Consider the following 19,261-nt stretch of genomic DNA (forward strand, 5'->3'; position numbering starts at 1 on the left):
TTCCTTGGAATGTTCCTCCCCCCATATCCTCTCCTATAACTACAATATTATAGTAACTGGCAGTCACTCACCCCCTCCTCAAAACACCAATAGATAGGATGGAGGACCCACTTCAGGATTTGTACGGACACCAATTCAAATCGTGTATAACCCCACAGGGACGTGAAACTAGACAGCCCGGAGGCCCATTTACCCCACTTGCTAATATTTAATGCAAAACTATACCATAAAGTCATTTTTCATAAATTTGGTCCTCGGTAAGACGAGTGTAACCGAATATGCTTAGGAATTCTCTTACTTCAACAACTCTCTTATAGCTTTTCTAACTGCCACTTCATCACGCCAAGCATATGCCCTCTAATATTCTACTAACCTTTTCTTAATAAATCCTCCCATTAATTCATTTCTTTCCCACATTACACAATCTTTACAATTCCAATTTTTTTGGCCTTACTTCTTTGTAGCTTTAGGCAAGAAATTATTAGAGGTTGGTTTTTTTCTGAGAAACATAGTATTCGGACATACCAATGAAGTTTGGCAAGAGATTGAAGCAACAAGTTCAAGAAACCTTGCCAGATTGGCGTGACAAGTTTTTGTCTTACAAGGAATTGAAGAAGCTTGTTCGTCTGATCTCATCGGCTCCACCTTTCTCGCATGGATCAGTTGAGTATGGAAAGGCAGAGGCTGAGTTTGTGCGTCTGCTGAACAGTGAAATCGACAAGTTCAATACTTTTTTCATGGAACAAGAAGAGGATTTCATTATTCGGCATGAGGTATGCTTTTATTTTTCTCGCAGTTTTTCCTCCTTTTTGCCTGTTAAGACTGAAGGAACTTGGACAGAGAGCATGCTGTTTGATCAAGCTAGTTTTGGTGGGTAATTAATGGAGTCCAAGCAATTTAAGTCAAAAGCTAGCATACTTGTTAGACTTGTCTGGTTAAATAATTAAATTGGTAATCAACTATGGTTCTAAAATGGAGTCAAAAAGGGAAGAAAAAAATGCTTACTCTACTTGCTTGACATCAAACTAAGAAATAATAGCATCACAAGCAATGCTAGTGAAAATGTGGTCTTATATTAAAAATTTCATGTAATTTTTATAATTAATTATCAGATCTCATTCACACAAGATTGGTATGATTTGTACTTCTTTTATATCCAAATCTTAATTGTTATTTAGAATCTTACATCTTAAAAAATATATTAATGACCGAAAACAAGCTTACAAGGGAGAATTTAAAATTATTATTGTTGTTATTTATTTTTGATGTTGCACGTATACGGCAATTATTATTATTTTTTTTTATTTAAGTGCGTGACACAAATGTATCTCTAAAATTTAAAATTATTACTATTATTATTATTATTATTATTATCATCATTTTCTTACTTAAGTACATGACACATGCCTGTGTAATTCAAAATTATTATTATTATTATCAATTTCTTCCTTAAGTACTTGACACAAGTGTGCTTATTTACATAAATGATAATTTCATGTCACATGTGATGATATTATCAGTAATATTAGCGAAACATGAAGCATTTCTTGAAAACTCACAAATATGGATTTTGAATTTTAAATCTGTGTAACATTGTGATTATAATGATTTTATCTGATCATTTTTTTTCTAGAATCTTAGTTATTTTTTTTGAACTTGAACGATATCATTGTTTTTCCGAATCTTACTTGTTATTTTTGAAATTTTATAAGAAAATGAATTTAATATTTATTATGAAACAGAACTAAAAAATTACTTGCTTCAGATATTTTTACATGAAGACACGCGCGAACTAGCATAGTTGGCTTGCATTTTATAGGATGTAATTATACTGCTACTTTGTTCTCTCAAATCTTATTTCTCCTTTAAAATATAGATGGAAGAGAGAAATTACAGATATGAAAAAACTAATGTAAGGTACTGTAATAACATAAATTAGTCTCGTATACTCGATGACAAAGAAGGTAACTCTGAAGTAGCAAAGCTGATGCACGTATTGACCATGTCTTTAAAACTAGCTAACAAAGAAGGTATATGTATACGCAGGAGCTAAAGCAGAGGATTCAGAAAGTGATTGATACTTGGGGGCCAAGCGGAAGTCAGCCTTCAGAGGCAGGGTACAAAGAGCAGATGAGAAAGATTAGAAAAAACATTGTCAATTTCCACGGTGAAATGGTGCTTCTGGAGAATTACAGCAACATCAATTACACAGGTACTTGATTAGCCTGACAAAGCTACGCAGTGATCACCCCCCACTTTTAAAAGATCGACTATATTCCTGGAAACAGCCTGATAACATGTGATTTAATAAGCAATTGTGATAAATTAATTATACCAACAGAATCCGTTCTTGCAAGCTAATGTCTAAAGGGCTGTTCAACTTTCTCCTTACGATCTCTTAATCAGTGAGCTTGTGGCTCAGAGTTACTCTTACACATGTAAAATGGGTGAGACTTCAGTTTCGAGTCTCACTTCTATGTAAAAAGAAAACCCTAACAAAACTTGTCCCAAAATAAAAACAGAGAGAGAGAGAAGAAACTATACCGTCCCCCTTCTCCCTGAGCGGCTTAGCCCCTTTATGCATTAATGATTGAAATGTTCATGTGTTAATTATGGAATATGATTAAAATTGAAATCAAATTTTAATGCAGGATTGGCCAAGATATTGAAGAAGTATGACAAGAGAACAGGTGGGTTATTGCGCCTTCCATTTATTCAAAAGGTGTTGGAGCAACCCTTTTTTATTACTGATCTAGTATCAAAGCTTGTCAAGCAATGCGAATACATGATAGATACAGTATTCCCTATAGAGGAAGAAGAAAGAGTGAAAGAAGGAAGAGAAGCAATAACGGTTGCGGGAGAAGGGATTTTCAGGAACACAATTGCAGCTCTAATGACCATGCAAGAAATTAGAAGAGGCAGCTCTACTTACAGCCATTTCTCTTTGCCTCCTCTGAACTTGCCAGATTCTGATCTTATTCAGTCACTACAGCTCAATTCTCCTATACCCATTGTCTAACAAGATTGGATTTTATGAAATACCTGATATTGCCGTAGTTACACAACAATATGATGGTTGATTAATAATTTATGCAGTTCTTAATGATGGTTAACGAATTCAAATTCAATTAATGATGAGTCTGTTGGTATATTAAGTTGAGGAGATTTGGACCATATGCTTATTTTATTCAGGAAATATATTTTGTTACAAGAATTTGTACTGCAAATAGATGATAATATAGTCATCTTGTACAACGCTTTTCAAGGTACAATTCTGCACAAACCAAATCTTAAAAAATTAAAAATTTATGTGAAACCCACAAAAAGAAGCAAAACAGCAAAAGCAACCTCCAAACCAATCAAAGACCTTGTCTCGGTGTGCTACTATGGCCTATGTGCTGCTTTAACATGTTTCTTAGATTTTCCGGTTTGTCCAAAACTTGAACTCATCGGACGTTTGTCAAGTCCCGGGCTCCACAATAAGGAGAAGCTTGTTAGCAATTAGCTAACTTTGTCAGCCCAACACTCAGAGAAATGGCATCCATACAGTTCCATTCCTCATCATTTTTCATTAGATCGACATTTGGGGAAAAATGGTATTAATATAGGATTGTTTGCAATAGGATAATCCTCTTACCCTCTATTAATTTATTTGATAGTATGGAAGAAAATAGAAGCTTTTTTAAAAACTTATTGGAGTAATATCGGAAAGTAGAGCTTCTACCTTGGAACACAATTAATTGGCAATAATAATCTCCAGATTCTCCACAGGGTATTCTGCTTGTTCCTCAACCGACATGTCATCCAGGAACCGATACCAAAAGCCAAGTATTTTGAATATTAACGTCATGATTCTTTGGTAGATCCACAGGCATATGAATTGGACGAAGTTACGAGCAACCGACATGTCATCGAGGAACCGATACCAAAAGCCAAGTATTTTGAATATTAACGTCATGCTTCTTTGGTAGATCCACAGGCATATGAATTGGACGAAGTTACGAGCAACCATGATTGGCAAAATAATCCACGCAGCAAAAATAAGACGCCCTAGCAGGGCGGGGAGCAGGACCGATACCAATGAGATCGATGAAAAAGATCCTGCGAAGAAAGCAACATGACCTGAAAGTCGAGAGTACCAAGTGCACTTAAATCTCATGTTGGCAGCAAATGCAAAGCAATAGATGATTGTTGCCAGCAGAAAAGCCCACATGCTTGGTGAGCTTGTTTGAAATGGAGACTGAGCTGTGCCTTGGAATTTAACTTGAATGACACCGATTAGCAAGGGATTGAGAAAGGCAAAGACAGCATGGCATGGTGCCGAGAAAATAAACCCTTGCAAACTGCAAAACAGAGTAACCTCATCAAAATGTCTTACAATCTTAATGCACATCAACATATTGCCTTAGGGGAAGCGATAAAAGTGGATGAAAGATTGGTAAAGATGTATATAACCTTTCCTCACAGCGGCAAAGATTAGCATCGTAGTGACAGCCGAAGTTCTGCTTGCCTTGTCCTTTTCTTTTATGAGTTCTCTGGGAGGATTTGCCAAGCCTTCCAACTGGATAGCCAGAGCCCCGCTGTTTCCTCATCTCAGTGTATTATGCCTCTTCTCCACGATTGTAAATAATGTTTCGAGACCACATGTTTATATAATTAACCTTGATAAATTTGCCGATACGATGTCATGTAGAACTTTGAGAGGACTTTTTGCGAAGAGGACTTGGTTTCGAGACCACAGTGACATCTCTTTTTGCAAAGAGGATTTGGGGACCCTTTCCTGATGTTTTGTTTGGGTTTGCATTTGCATTTGGGTTTGCATTTGCATTTGGGTTTGCATGCCAAAGAATCTTATCTATCAAACTATCTCCAGTGATTCGCTTCTTTTTTTTTGTTTTTGTTTTTTTTTATCATATTTAAACAACTCATTTTTTTAAAAAAAAAATTCTTCATTCTTATTTGAAAGTCAAACTATGTATTTTTTTTAATTTGTTTTGCACTGGATTATAAATATTTTTTTTTAATTTTAACCTTTAACATTGATTCGATAAAATTAAATTTTATAATTTTCTTTGATATATTTTATATGAAATTATATCGATCTCAAGATTCAATTCTTTAATTTGATAGGTTAATTTAACTCGGCTCGAGTAGTTTTTATTCTTTTTTTTAATTGATTTTTTTTTAATTTTTTATTTAAAATTGAATTGGTTCAGAATTAGACTTTGTATTTTTTATTTTTATTTTTTATGGGTTATCCTGATCTCATGACTTGAGTCACAAGTGTGACAATAAAACTTTGGTTATTTTTTTGTTCTATATTTAATTATTTTTTCTTTCAATTTTATTCTTCAAAATTAGATTACTTCATAATTTAGTTCAATTTATTTTTTATGAGGTTATTACAATCTCTTGACTTGAATAACAAATTTAACCGGTTAAACCTGAGTCTGGACCATTATATCAATATCTCAGTATTTATTTTAAAAAGATGCTTGTTAATATATTATGGTCACCAATATATTATTTTTTAAAAAAAAAAAATTGTCTAATATGCATAGATTTTGAGTTCATGATTATTATTATTTTTACTAAAAATCATGGTATCAATATTTGAATAATTGAGAAAGGCAAAGACAGCATGGCATGGTGGTGAGAAAATAAACCCTTGCAAACTGCAAAACAGAGTATGAAGCGATAAAAGTGGAAGAAAGATTAGTAAAGGTGCATATAACCTTTCCTCACAGCGGCAAAGATTAGCATCAGAGTTACAGCCGAAGTCTTCCAACTGGATAGCCAGAGCCCCGCTGTTTACTCATCACAGTGTATAATGCCTCTTCTCCACTATTGTAAATCACGTTTCGAGAGCAAATTAACTATAAACTAAAAGAGGAATGGATACTTAAAAGCGCTACCACTTTAAAGAGGAAGGGGATATTTTATATTTATTCTCCTCTGAAACGCTTAGAGAAAGTATTGTAGTTTTTTTCATGTGTTTTTTTATTTTTCTTTGATTTTTTTGTTATTTTTTGGTTTTTTAAAATTATTTTGTTGATTTTATTTTTTTAATATTTAACTGGTTGAGAATTTAGCTTTATATTTTTTTTTTAAAACATTGTGGATTGTTACAGTGTTTCCCCACCTAATTTTTATTTTGCTACAGTATTTTTCCACATGTTTTTTCTTCAAAATTATCTTTGTTGAATTTATTTTTTTAATATTAAGTTGGTTAAGAATTTAGCCTTGTAGTTTTTTTCTTTAAAACATTATTGATTGCTACAATGTTTCCTCACATGGTTTTTATGTTTTTTTTATGATTTTTTCTAAAATTATCTTTGTCGATTTTATTTTTTTAATATTGAGCTGGTGGAGAATTTAGCTTTTTTCCTTAAAACATAGTGAATTGCTACAGTCATTCCCCGCATGGTTTTTTTATTATGATGTTTTAAAAAATTATCTTTGTCAATTTTATTTTTTAATATTAAGTTGGTTACAGCGGTATATTTCTTCACAAAACAATATAAATTGCTATAGTGTTTCCTTACATGAATTTTTTCTTTTATTTTTTCATAATTTTCTTTAAATTATTTTTATTAATTTTTTTTTAATATTAAATTAATTAAAAATTTAATTTTATAATTTTTTTTAAAAAAATATTATAGATTACCATGGTCTTTTCTCATATAATTTTTTTGTGATGAATCTTTTTACAAACCCCTGCAATGCAGACAAGTCCACGGCAACACGGGTATGTTGTCTAAAAGTAAAGCAGGAACACTTGTAAAGCACTGCTCATTTCCCATAGAACCTTGTTCTTTTTAATTTTCATAAAACACTTTTCATCCTTTCTTTTCATTTATGACGTACTCTTCATCCATCAGCCGAACAAAAATCCAACTTCTCAAAGGTCCCTTCGTGATGACTTCCTTTCCTTTTTGGTTTGGCATTGCTGACTTCCAATAATGCCAAGTTTATTTAAAACGCCATGAATCCTCACCAATATTGTATTGAGTATTGTACTTTTTTAACAATTTAAATAAATTATTATAACGTTTTTGATGAATTCTTACAACTATTTTTATTATTATATAAGGAAATACTTTTTTAAAAAAACTTTTATTTTAGTGTTGTACATCACCAATAATTAACAAAAAATTTATCTTATAAACTCTTAAAAGTTTACAACTATTTAAAATGAAACAACAATTTTTATATGCCTAGATAATACAACTAAAATTTATATCTATATAACTCCCTTGATAAAACTCATGATGTTTGAAAGAGTGTAAGTGTACTTAGTGTGATAATTATAATCTTGCGCTTGATTATAAAAATTCAATTCAGCACATTAGAGCATACAAGAATTGATAATTTCTAGTCGATTGTGCTCTTGAAATGATCTTTATATATTATATGTTCAAAATTCTCTTATATTTTTGTTAAAATAAAAGTTATTTATAAGTTTTCAAAAGAAATTAGTTATTGGAACTCCATCGATGACTCAAACAGTTGATTGGTTCAGATTAGTCAAGTTAATTGATCGACCGATTCCTAGAGATTCCCAGGATTTTATCCCTAATGAACAAGTAGTTAACCGGGTTCACTTGGTATAGCCAAGTGGTCGACCAGTTTAACTTTAGATCTAAATTTGATAATTTTAAACTTGGTAAATCTTAAATCGTTTAAATACATATCAATTCTATAATGCATGTAATATGAAGTTTGTGAATTCATTTTAATTTGTGCTATCAAGTAATATATGGAGATTTATATAATTAGCAGTGAAATAAATAATAAAAAATTAAGTCTTCACTTGTTTTGCATCTTGGATCTATTGACATATTTTTTTTGTTCAATTCTTCATGCTTACTAATGTAGACTTCAAATGAAACTTATTTAAATTTATTCTCCATCAAGTATATTATTAATTTATTTTTTATTTAATTATTATCATTAAAATATATATAAATATTAATATATAATTCAAAGATGAACAATTAATAACTCTATTTTTAGTGCATATAAATTCATGTTTTTTAAAAAATGTCAACGGAGGAGGTTTCACCTTTAATGATGTTGTAATGAGCAGATGACGGCTTGAAAAATATATATTTAATTTAATTTTAAGTTTTTAGCCCAGCTAAAATGTGTTTGATGGGTGAAGGTAAGGTTTGAATGATCCATGTGATTTTTTCATGTGAAAAGAAGACTGAAATTTTAATTTTTTAAATAAAAATAAATTTATTTGAGATATTGTTGTATTGTTTTTTTAAAAAATCCTCAATCTGGGCACATTGGACAGACTATAAGTCTAACCTGTTTGACACCGTGTTTCAAAAATGTTTTTAAAAAAATATGAATTTTTTTTTCTTTAAATTAATATGTTTTTTATATTTTTAATTTATTTTGATATGCTGATCTCAAAAATAATTTTTAAAAAATAAAAAAAAATTATTGACATACTTTTTTGAAGGAAAAACACTTTACAAAACAACCACAACTACATTCTCAAACACGCTCTAAGACATTTATTTGCAAGCTAGATGCTGTGCTATTATTTTAGGGTCTTGCATCTTAAAATAAAAATATTGTTTAAATAACTAATAACAATTATTTTTAAAAAGTTTATTCAATTATTACATGATTTTTAAATAATATTTGATGTTTTTCATCCTAATACTTGTTTTTATTTATTATTATTATATATGAAACAAATGTGTAGTTGTTCTTAAAAACATATCTTATAAATATTCAACGAAACTAAAATATATATTTTGTTGTTTTTCATATTATTTTCTTTAAGTGATTATTTTGTTATTTTTTTATATTGGTGCATAAAAATAATTAAATTTTTTTTTGTTTCTTGTTTTTAAATTGCTTTACAACTCATGATATGTTTTTTTATTGAATAACCATGATTCTGATATAAATTTCTTTTTTCATAAAAATTTAAAAGAACTTAATGAATAAAGAGAATGAAATTTTTGCTAAGCAAGTACATTTTTTCCTACCTCATGTAAATTATTTGAGTTTTCAAGGGTATTTTTTTTATTTTTTTCTGAGTTTTTGTGCAAATAACCAAACTTTCAATTAAAAAATCACTCTTCTACCAAAATTAAAAAAGAAAAGGATGAAAAAGTAAAAAGATTTTGATAGAATAAATTGAAAAATGGTCCAGCGATGTCAAGCGGGCATTATGGCTGATTAGAACTAAAATGACCCATACTACCTAGGCAAAGAGAGAAGCTTCTTGGCAAATGATTCTTAGAACACTAACAAATAATAATAAAAAAAAAGAATGGCGGGCATTGCTCATATGAACAGTGAACCGCCAGTCCAGTGTCAACATGTTATGCCTTCCTCGGCTAAACCAGCAGCGCAATGCCAGGAAGCTAGCCCTTTTCAGCTTAGTTTTATCCATCGTCCTGGTGTCCATAAATTACGCTTCTTTCAGCTCGATTGTGGGCTATAGGTCAGCCCATGAAGTCTTTGGGTCATTTTTGTTAGCCCAGTAAACTGTCTCTTTTTAGAAGTGTTGTGTTGTAATTTTAAGCCTTTCTGGAACTCGTTTGGAAAAGAAAGATTCAATATTTTCCTCTCAATTCTTTTCATTCCCGTGCTAGGTGGGTCACTGTGACGACGCTTTTACGGCCATTGATTATCATCTAAGTATAATATTTTAAATGATAGATCTAGGCAGAGCGGGTGGAATTGGGTATTTGCTTTCTTAATCTGATTTCTTATTGTGATAATTGGCAAGTGTTGTGATGAGGTGTTTGTGAGTGAAGCTGAGACTAATTTAGTGGCGGGGCAAGCTGTCATCAAGGTGGTTGGCTATGTTCGTTGGATGAAGAAAGGAGGAGAGGATGGTGGTCAGTATTAGTGCCGCCACTGCAAAGCAATTAATGAGGCTGTTGGTTTGGTGGCCGATCTGGGAGGCTGTGGTTTCATTCGCAATAGGTATTGTTGCTCCACGTGGGTTCTTTTACGAACTCGTTGATGATAATTATCTTCCACTTTATGTTCATTTACAAGTCACGTGATTTTAAAATAATAAATAATTACAAAAAAAAAAAAAGAATTAACGAAAAGTTATAGTTGTGTAACTTTGATTTTCTTGATTGTTTTATGATTTATGATTATTTTATAAGGAAGAACTTGACTTGCGTGTGGGTTTTAATGAAAAATTGGATGACCTAATAGAGGGGCCTATTTGCATTTTATCAATGAAAGGAGGATGTAATTGGATCAATGAAAAAAACCATATAAATTTGTCATCCGAATAACTTACAGAACAGGGGTATATGTCCATGTACGGATACGGTGCATTACGTTCCCATGCTCTTGATTTTGTTATAATTTAGTCCTCTGGTTATCGTAATCTAAGATCATCCCTCTACTTCCTAATCATTATTCTTTAAATCCCACGGGTTTTAAAGAATAGGTGCCATTTGATTGGAGATTTAGCACTATCAATAATTAAAAAAAAGGATAAAAACTGAGTGTAGTAGGATAATAAAAATGAGTTGTGAGATGGGATTCATAAAAAATTGAGAAGGGACCAAATACATCATTGGTGTGTGTGTGTGTATAACTATTCTTGGAAGCCCATGACCAACACATTACCAACCACTAAGACACCAACTTAATTTTTAGTATATAATAAAAATACAATTTATTAGTTATGGAAAACATAATGTTGTGTAGCGTAAAAAGCAGTGTTTTAAAAAATGTTAAAAGAATTAGTAAATATATTTGAAAGTTTTGGCAAAATAATATTAAAAAAAGACTTGTGAAATAATACATTTTCACATTGTTACTCTTTAAAAACACGATAGTTGCTAAATATCGAGTTTATGATAATGGATGATTCTAAACGGTTCGGTGTGAGCTTGACACAGCTATATAAGAATATACCACTGAAAAATTATGTGAATGGGCTAACAAAGTGGAACGAGTCTAAACCCAACAGAGATCTGATCATGTCAAATCATAATAATGACTTGGAAGGGTTATAACTTTTGATATGATTGTTGGATCATGTCCAGATTTTTATAGGAATTTCTGGATGTTGCTTTCTTTAAAGTAGCAATGGAGTCGTTGCTCTGACCATCAAATTTTTACATTTAAAAAATGTCACCTTAGGGCCTAGATTTTAATAATTTTGTGATTTTCATTGTTATTTTTAAAATCAGGTGATCAGTTTAATTAATCATTACGAACTGGTCAACTAGTAGTCTTGTATTTAATTGATGTCGCGGTTCAAAACCATAACATCTATAAATATATTATTCCACTAAAACTTTTTGTTGCTATATTTATTCACTATTTGTGTTTTATTTTATGCGTTGATTGGCTAATTTATCCTTCAAAAGGCAATATGGACTATTATAGAAAACATTAAGTTGAGTAGTGCAACAAGCAACGCGGATTAAGAAACGTAGCATTATGAATTGTTACAATGCTAATTTTTTCGATCCCAATTTTTTATTTTTAAATTTGCCCTCGTATGATCAAATTAAAAGCAAAATGAAGTAAATTTGTTGAAAAATGGAAAGATCAAATGACAAATGATCAAAGTAAAAAGACTTAAGGAAATGGGTGGTGTTTTTAAAATTGGAGAGAAATTTTCACTTTCTTCCTTTTGTTTTTCAGGCCATAAACTTATTTGGTCCCTTGAATTTTTAAAAATTCAATTATGACCCGAAACTTTATTTATCTTATTTTTAGGTTTATGTCATAAGACATAAGAGATAAAGAGTTTTTGATAATAGGAAGAGAAAGCTTCGATGGACACCACTTGTATCCATAAAAAATGTTGATCTTTGTGTTAATTAGTTCCTTTCGATAAAGAATATTTCGCCTAAATCTTTTTTGTTCTTTCTTTTTTGTATGAGATGATAGATTTGGGCTTAAATAGTGTTTTGGATTCAATTTAGTTTAAAATTTTTTAATTGAGTTTTGAGTTGTTTGAGTTCATGAATATGTTTATTAAAGTCTGTATGAAAAAGGGGTTGGAAATTAATTTTTGGGCATCAAATATCCTATCCTCTGGTTACCGAAAACTAGGTATACAAAAAATGTGTTGAAATAAAATAAAATTTAAGAGGACAGAAAATTAAAATGAGCAGGTTCACAGCTTTGCCTTTGATTTTAGGCCTAGTAATAGGTCAACAGGTCCGAGCTCCTAGCTATGTCTTAAAAGGGCTTTTCTTTATTTTATTTTTTTAAAAAAATCATTTTAAAAAAATCAAAGAATATTTTTTTTAAATAATACACCAATGAAATTATTTTGGGATATAATTTCTTTTTTTCACCACATAGCTTTATTTTAAAAAAACATTTTTTTCTTCATTTTGTCCTAGAATTACCATAGTTTTATAATACAGATTACAAGTTTAATGAGTTTATCTAAATAGACTTGAGTTTTTTTAAGTGGTTTTTTAAAATTAATTTTTTTATTTTTATTTCTGTTCTTAGTATTTTGTTAATTGAGATTAGCCTTTCCAATTTGTTTTGATTTATATTTTATGGGTTATAATCATCTTATTATTTGAGTCGTAAATTTTATATATTAATCAAAATTAATCTCAATCTATTTAATATATTATTGTTTTAATATTTTTTAAAAACATAACATCAAATACATGACATTCTCGATGTTTTAAAGTATGCTACTTAAGGAGTATTTGGGAATGCGGTTGGAACCGCGTTCCCTTAAAATTCAAAAAACAAATTACTAAAAAATATTTTTTTTATGTCTCTAGATTGTTTTGATATAATGATTAAAAAGATAATTTTAAAAAAATAAAAAAAATATCATTTTAATATATTTTTAAATAAAAAATATTTTAAACCGTAACCACCAATCCAATTCCAAACAAACTTTTAATATGCTTCAAATTTTGGGCTTTCTAGCGTCATTATATATTTTCAATAACTTCTACATAGATGCTATAGATATTCAAAATAGAAGCAAAGCATGGTATAACTCAGTGAAACCACTGTTATAAAACTCAATCCACGATCTATCCGATTCAAGATTTGGGTCGGAAGTCAAGTGGGTGACCCAAACTAACTTAACTCTTTTTTGTTTTTGTTTTAAAAAATCTGAAATTACATGTGAAACAAAATCGGATTTTTTCGTCAACCCTGTCTCGGCCAAGTTTCATTTCACGAATTCAGGCCAGAAACTCGGTCCTTCAGAGATTTGAGCTCATAAAAAAGAAAAAACTCCACTGCACATTTCTTTACATAATCAACACAGCAAGGTTTCTCTTCCTTTCTCTCAGAAGTTAAACCTCAATTTCAAGTTTCTTTTCTTTTTCTTTATCTTGATTAGATGTTCTTACTTCTTAGATGTCTCTCTTTTCAACGATTGCTTATTATTCGATAAAATCTGTTTCTTTCTAGTTTTTAGAGCGCTTATGGTAGTTGTATTGTAGAGTGTAGTTGAAGTTGGTGAGTTGAGATATGGAAGCTGTTTTCTGATTGGGCTTTCAATTCTCTAACTTTTATGGTGGGTATTGTTAATTTTGTCATTAATTTCTGATTTTGAAGTTTAATAGCTCAAGTTGTGATGAGCTTGATGGTGGTACTGTTTTGTAAATTTTGGCAATGTTTTATTTTCAAATGATTCTATATTAACTCACTGTAATGAGTAATCTGTTACTGTCTTGTAAAATTCTCGAGTCAATTGCTGTGGTGTCTGGAGTATATGGTTGCTGTGTGATTAAGCTGCTTGGAGATGTTAAAATAATTTGTTATCTGGAAGAAGTTATGGTGGCTGTATAGGAAATTTTTTTAAGCAAATATGCAGTTAGTTTAAACCACAGAGAACTCACTGGTTCGTGAATTGTGATCTTCTTTGATCTGGCAAATGTTCTCATGGCCTTTGTTTCCGTGTTTCAGAGATTGAGACCATATCGTATATGCAAACTTGGTAAAGCTTCGTTTGCAAATCAAGCGATGGCATCACTAGTTAAAGCTCCTCCTACATTGTCTACTATTAATGCTCACCAAGTCCATCTCAGGAAGCTAAAATTGCTAAGCAACCTAAACATGCATCATGGTCTCAGATTTCCTAGAATTCATGTTAATCACACCACTGTTTGCTGCACTAAACTGACTCCATGGGAACCTTCACCTGTCACATATGCTCCTAAGTCCTACCATTGATGCTTCTGGTAACTTATTGAAGAAAACTAGCAACATATTTGAAACCTTGAAGTCTGAAGACACAGCTGAAGCACCAGCAACCAACAGTGAAGAGCTTACAGATACAAAGAATCAGTCATTGGTGCAATTTCAGTTTCTTCACTGGCCGATGTGGCTTCTGGGCCCTTCTCTTCTCCTGACTACAGGCATGGTACCCACATTATGGCTGCCTCTATCTTCTGATTCCTTGCCCAATATAGCCAGCCTTCTTTCCTTGATTGGACTGGATTGCATCTTCAATCTTGGTGCTACCCTTTTTCTTCTATGGCTGATTCTTGTTCTCGGTCCAAAAACCAGGCACAAAGCTGCAATAGCAAGCCTCCTTTGAGTTACAAATTTTGGAACATGGTTGCAACTGTATCCGGTTTTGTGATTCCCTTGATGGCGTTATTGGGATCTCAAAAGGGCACCCTCCATCCCAGCTGCCTACTTTTTATCACGAGCATATTTATTTTTGTGTTTTAAAATTATTTAAAAAAAAATAAAAAAGTTTTTAATTTTTATTATTTTAAATTAATATTTTTTTATATTTTTAAATTATAAACGACTTATAAAGCCTGATCCTAGGTATAACAAGATGCCTCGAAAAGAGAGGGAAACTTTGTGGCGTCGATATGCCGAGGAGATGTTGAGAAAGCAAAAGTTTGAACCAGATCCGAAGGAAGATAAGCACACAGATTCAAAAAATAGAAGCGCTAAAGATTCTGGAAGATACCACTCAGGATCGATGAGAACAAATGACCGAAGATAACTTACTGAATTTTGGATAACTCATTTTATTTTTTGGTTAGGAACTAGGCTCTTGGTAGAATTTACTGGTTGCTACTTTGCTAGTTATGTTGGTCTCCCCGCTTTCTCCTATTCTGTTAAGAGGTCAGGTTATAATATACTTTTTTTGTGAGTGCTGTATCATATTCGAGTATAACTGAAACTTTTTTTCATTCAAGGAAAAGCATCGCAGCACCATTTTCTTATTATGTGAGAATCACGCTTCTTGGTAGTGTCAGGCACCAGCGCTGTATTAGAATGATAATTATTCAGAATTGTGTTTCTTGGGGTATTCATTATGAGGTTTCAATTTCGAGTCTCAATTCTATGTAAAAAAATCCCTAACAAATTTACCGTCCCCCTTTCCCTGAGCGGCTTAGCCCCTCTAGGCATTAAGGATTGAAATGTTAATGTGTTAATTATGGAATATGATTAAAATTGAAATCAAATTTTAATGTAGGATTGGCCAAGATATTGAAGAAGTATGACAAGAGAACAGGTGGGTTATTGCGCCTTCCATTCATTCAAAAGGTGCTGGAGCAACCCTTTTTTATTACTGATCTAGTATCAAAGCTTGTCAAGCAATGCGAATACATGATAGATACAGTATTCCCTGTAGAGGAAGAAGAGAGAGTGAAAGAAGGAAGAGAAGCAATAATGGTTGCGGGAGAAGGGATTTTCAGGAACACAATTGCAGCTCTAATGACCATGCAAGAAATTAGAAGAGGCAGCTCTACTTACAGCCATTTCTCTCTGCCTCCTCTGAACTTGCCAGATTCTGATCTTATTCAGTCACTCCACCTCAATTCCCCTATACCCATTGTCTAACAAGATTGGATTTTATGAAATACTAGATACTGTCGTAGTTACACAACAATATGATAGTTGATTAATAATTTATTTCTCTCTTTTTTTGTATACAATAGTGTCAATGCAGTTTCTAATGATGATTAACGAATTCAGATTCAATTACGAGTCTGTTGGTGCATTAAGTTGAGGAGATTTGGGCCATATGGTTATTTTATTCAGGAAATATATTTTATTCAGGTAATATCCGAAAGTAGAGCTTCTACCTTGGAGCACAATTAATTGGAAATAATAATCTCCACAGGATATTCTGCTTGTTCCTCAATAGACATGTCATCCAGGAACCGATACCAAAAGCCAAGTATTTTGAATATTAACGTCATGATCCTTTGGTAGATCCACAGACATATGAATTGGACGAAGTTACGAGCAACCATGATTGGCAAAATAATCCACGCAGCAAAAATAAGACGCCCTAGCAGGGCTGGGAGCAGGACCGATACCAATGAGATCGATGAAAAAGATCCTGCGAAGAAAGCAACATGACCTGAAAGTCGAGAGTACCAAGTGCACTTAAATCTCATGTTGGCAGCAAATGCAAAGCAATAGATGATTGTTGCCAGCAGAAAAGCCCACATGCTTGGTAAGCTTGTTTGAAATGGAGACTGAGCTGTGCCTTGGAATTTAACTTGAATGACAGCAATTAGCAAGGGATTGAGAAATGCAAAGACAGCATGGCATGGTGTTGAGAAAATAAACCCTTGCAAACTGCAAAACAGAGTAACCTCATCAAAATGTCTTACAATCTTAATGCACATCAACATATTGCCTTATGAAGCGATAATAGTGGATGAAAGATTGGTAAAGATGTATATAACCTTTCCTCACAGCGGCAAAGATTAGCATCGTAGTGACAGCCGAAGTTTTGCTTGCCTTGTCCTTTTCTTTTATGAGTTCTTTGGGAGGATTTGCCAAGTCTTCCAACTGGATAGCCAGAGCCCCGCTGTTTCCTCATCTCAATGTAGTATGCCTCTTCTCCACGATTGTAAATCATGTTTCGAGACCAAGTGTTTATATAATTAACCTTGATAAATTTGTTGACGTCATGTGAGCCGAAGGCACTTTTGTTTCTACAGAGGACTCAGGGACACACTTTTTTTCCTATCTACCGTGGACTCAGAGGGACACTTTTTTCTGTGCAAAGAGAACTTGGGGGCCACTTTCCTTATGATTGTTCCTCCATTTCCCGATTGACATTGCTGAGGCCGTCACAATAATGTCATTCTCGTTACACGTCAGGATGCACTTCGTATGGGTTTGTATGCCACAGAACCTTGTCAATTGAATTTACAAATGTGACCAAATCACTGTCATGATCCAGTGATTTGGTAATTGTATTTCTTCTCATGAAGCATTGTTTATTGCTTGATTTATACCCTTCCTTGTAAAACACTATTCATTCATGATTCATAGTAAAGAACATATCCCTAAGGTACTTTCGTGATGACTTCCTGAACCTCTTCCTTTTTGGTTTCCACTAATGCCAAGTTTCTTAAAAACGTCATGAATCCTTGCCAATATTAAGTAATACTCTAAAAGGTGTGGGAAAAACACTGTAGCTTCCCCACACCTTTTAACTTCTCCCACTTTTCTTATTATTTCCCCATTCCCCACACCTTTTACTTTCCCCATTATTTCCCCATTATTAATATAATAATAATAATAATAATAATAATAATAATAATAATTATTATTATTATTATATTATAACACACATATATTTTTTCGTTTTTAATTTTTTTTGTTTTGATTTATTTTTTTATGCTTTTATGGTTTTTGTTTGCTTTTTTGTTTGTGTTTTTTTCTTTTAATGAATTTTTTTTGTTTAATTTAGTTTGTTAATGGTAAAAAATTTTTTATTTAGTTATCATATTTTCATGAAACGGATCCCAGGTTTGATGAATTAACCTGGTTTGACGAGTTAACCTGAAATTTTATTTTTTTTGCTTTTTTTCTTTTTAATTAATTTTTTTCGTTTAGTTTAGTTTGTTAATGTTAAATTTTTTTCTATTTAATTATCAAGCTTTCATGACGTGTATCATGAGCTTGACAGGTTAACCCAGTTAATTATGGGTTAACTCATCAATTTTTTTTTTTCTATTTAGTTATCAAACTTTCATGACGCGAATCTAAGGTTTGACAAATTAACCTGATTTGAAGGGTTAACCCAATTAATTCAGATTTTTTTTTCTTTTTCTTCATTAGTTTTTTTTTCATGTTGGTTTTTTTTTTGTTTTTTTTTAATTAATCTATTTAATTTGCAGTCAGACCCATATCCAAGGCTCTTAGGTCTAGTGTTACAACCAGACTCACTTAAACTTGAGTCATGTAAGTTTAATATTATTATTAATATTTTAAATATTACTCTTGGGTCAAGCGTTGTAGCTAGACCAAAGGCTCTTGAGTATATTTTTGCAAAAAGACATAACACTGATAGATCTTAGCTTTTTTTGATATTTTTTATGCAAGAAAAAAAATTCGTGGCGTGTGCCTTTGTTTTGTTTTTCTTTTTTTTTTAAGCCTTTTATTGTGGACTGCACACTGCAGTTCACAGTGAAAAAGATGATGCATTTAGTTTCTTCTTTTTTTTTATCTTTTTTTATTCTTTTTATCTTTTGTAATTGTTCTTCTAATTTAGTTTCTTAATATTGATTTTTTTCTGTTTAATTATCAGACTTTCATGACATGGATCTCAGATTTGACGGGTTAACCCAGTTGATTTAGATTGTTTTTCTTTTTCCTCATTAGTTTTGTTCTTCAGATTTCATCTTTTAATATTGTATGCAGTCCATGGTGAAAAGGTTAATGCCTTTATTTTTTTTCTTTTTAATTAATTTTTTTTAGTTTGTTGATATTAAATTTTTTTTTATTTAGTTATCAGACTTTCATGACATAAATCTCAGGTTTGACGGGTTAACCCAGTTAATTCATATTTTTTTTTCTTTTTCTTCATTAGTTTTTTTCTTCCTGTTAATTTTTGTTTTTTGATTTTTTTAAATTAATCTATTTAATTGTCACACTTTTATGACACAACCTTATAGCCAGACCCACATTCAGTATTCTTGGGTCCGGTATTACAGCCAAGCTCACTTAAACTTGGGTCATACAAGTTTAATTTTATTTTAATATTATAAATATTACTCTTAGGTCAGACGTTGTAGCCAAACCTAAAATTTTTGGGTATAACTTTACAGAAAAATCCAAAATTTTTAAATTTTTATTTTTTTTAATATTTTTTATGTAAAAAAAATGACCCGCGGCATCACGCGGGTATCAAAGCTAGTTATATTATATTGAGTGTTGAATCCTTTTAATAATTCAAAACAATTTTCACCAATTTTTTTAATCATTTTAAAAAATACTTTCTTCAAGATTTTTTTATCTTGGTAATGTAACTCGCCAATAATCA

At 31.6% G+C, this 19,261-nt stretch overlaps 2 protein-coding genes and 1 pseudogene across 2 annotated transcripts; all 3 read left to right on the forward strand.

The window, feature by feature from the left end:
• Window positions 1-267: 267 nt before the first annotated feature.
• Window positions 268-3,113, forward strand: LOC133681528 (SPX domain-containing protein 3-like). Its single transcript, XM_062104589.1, has 3 exons — window positions 268-773; window positions 2,047-2,212; window positions 2,652-3,113. Exons 1-3 carry the CDS (start codon window positions 528-530, stop codon window positions 3,017-3,019), a joined length of 780 nt encoding a protein of 259 aa, XP_061960573.1. The 5' UTR covers window positions 268-527; the 3' UTR covers window positions 3,020-3,113.
• A 9,988-nt stretch (window positions 3,114-13,101) lies between these two features.
• On the forward strand, window positions 13,102-15,194 carry LOC133682159 (uncharacterized; annotated as a pseudogene).
• Window positions 14,795-15,813, forward strand: LOC133683017 (SPX domain-containing protein 3-like). The gene is made up of 3 exons (XM_062106536.1): window positions 14,795-14,909; window positions 15,009-15,095; window positions 15,446-15,813. Exons 1-3 carry the CDS (start codon window positions 14,795-14,797, stop codon window positions 15,811-15,813), a joined length of 570 nt encoding a protein of 189 aa, XP_061962520.1.
• Window positions 15,814-19,261: the final 3,448 nt, after the last annotated feature.

This window comes from Populus nigra, chromosome 2, assembly GCF_951802175.1.
Source record: "Populus nigra chromosome 2, ddPopNigr1.1, whole genome shotgun sequence".
In the NCBI taxonomy this organism is placed as follows: Eukaryota; Viridiplantae; Streptophyta; class Magnoliopsida; order Malpighiales; family Salicaceae; genus Populus; species Populus nigra.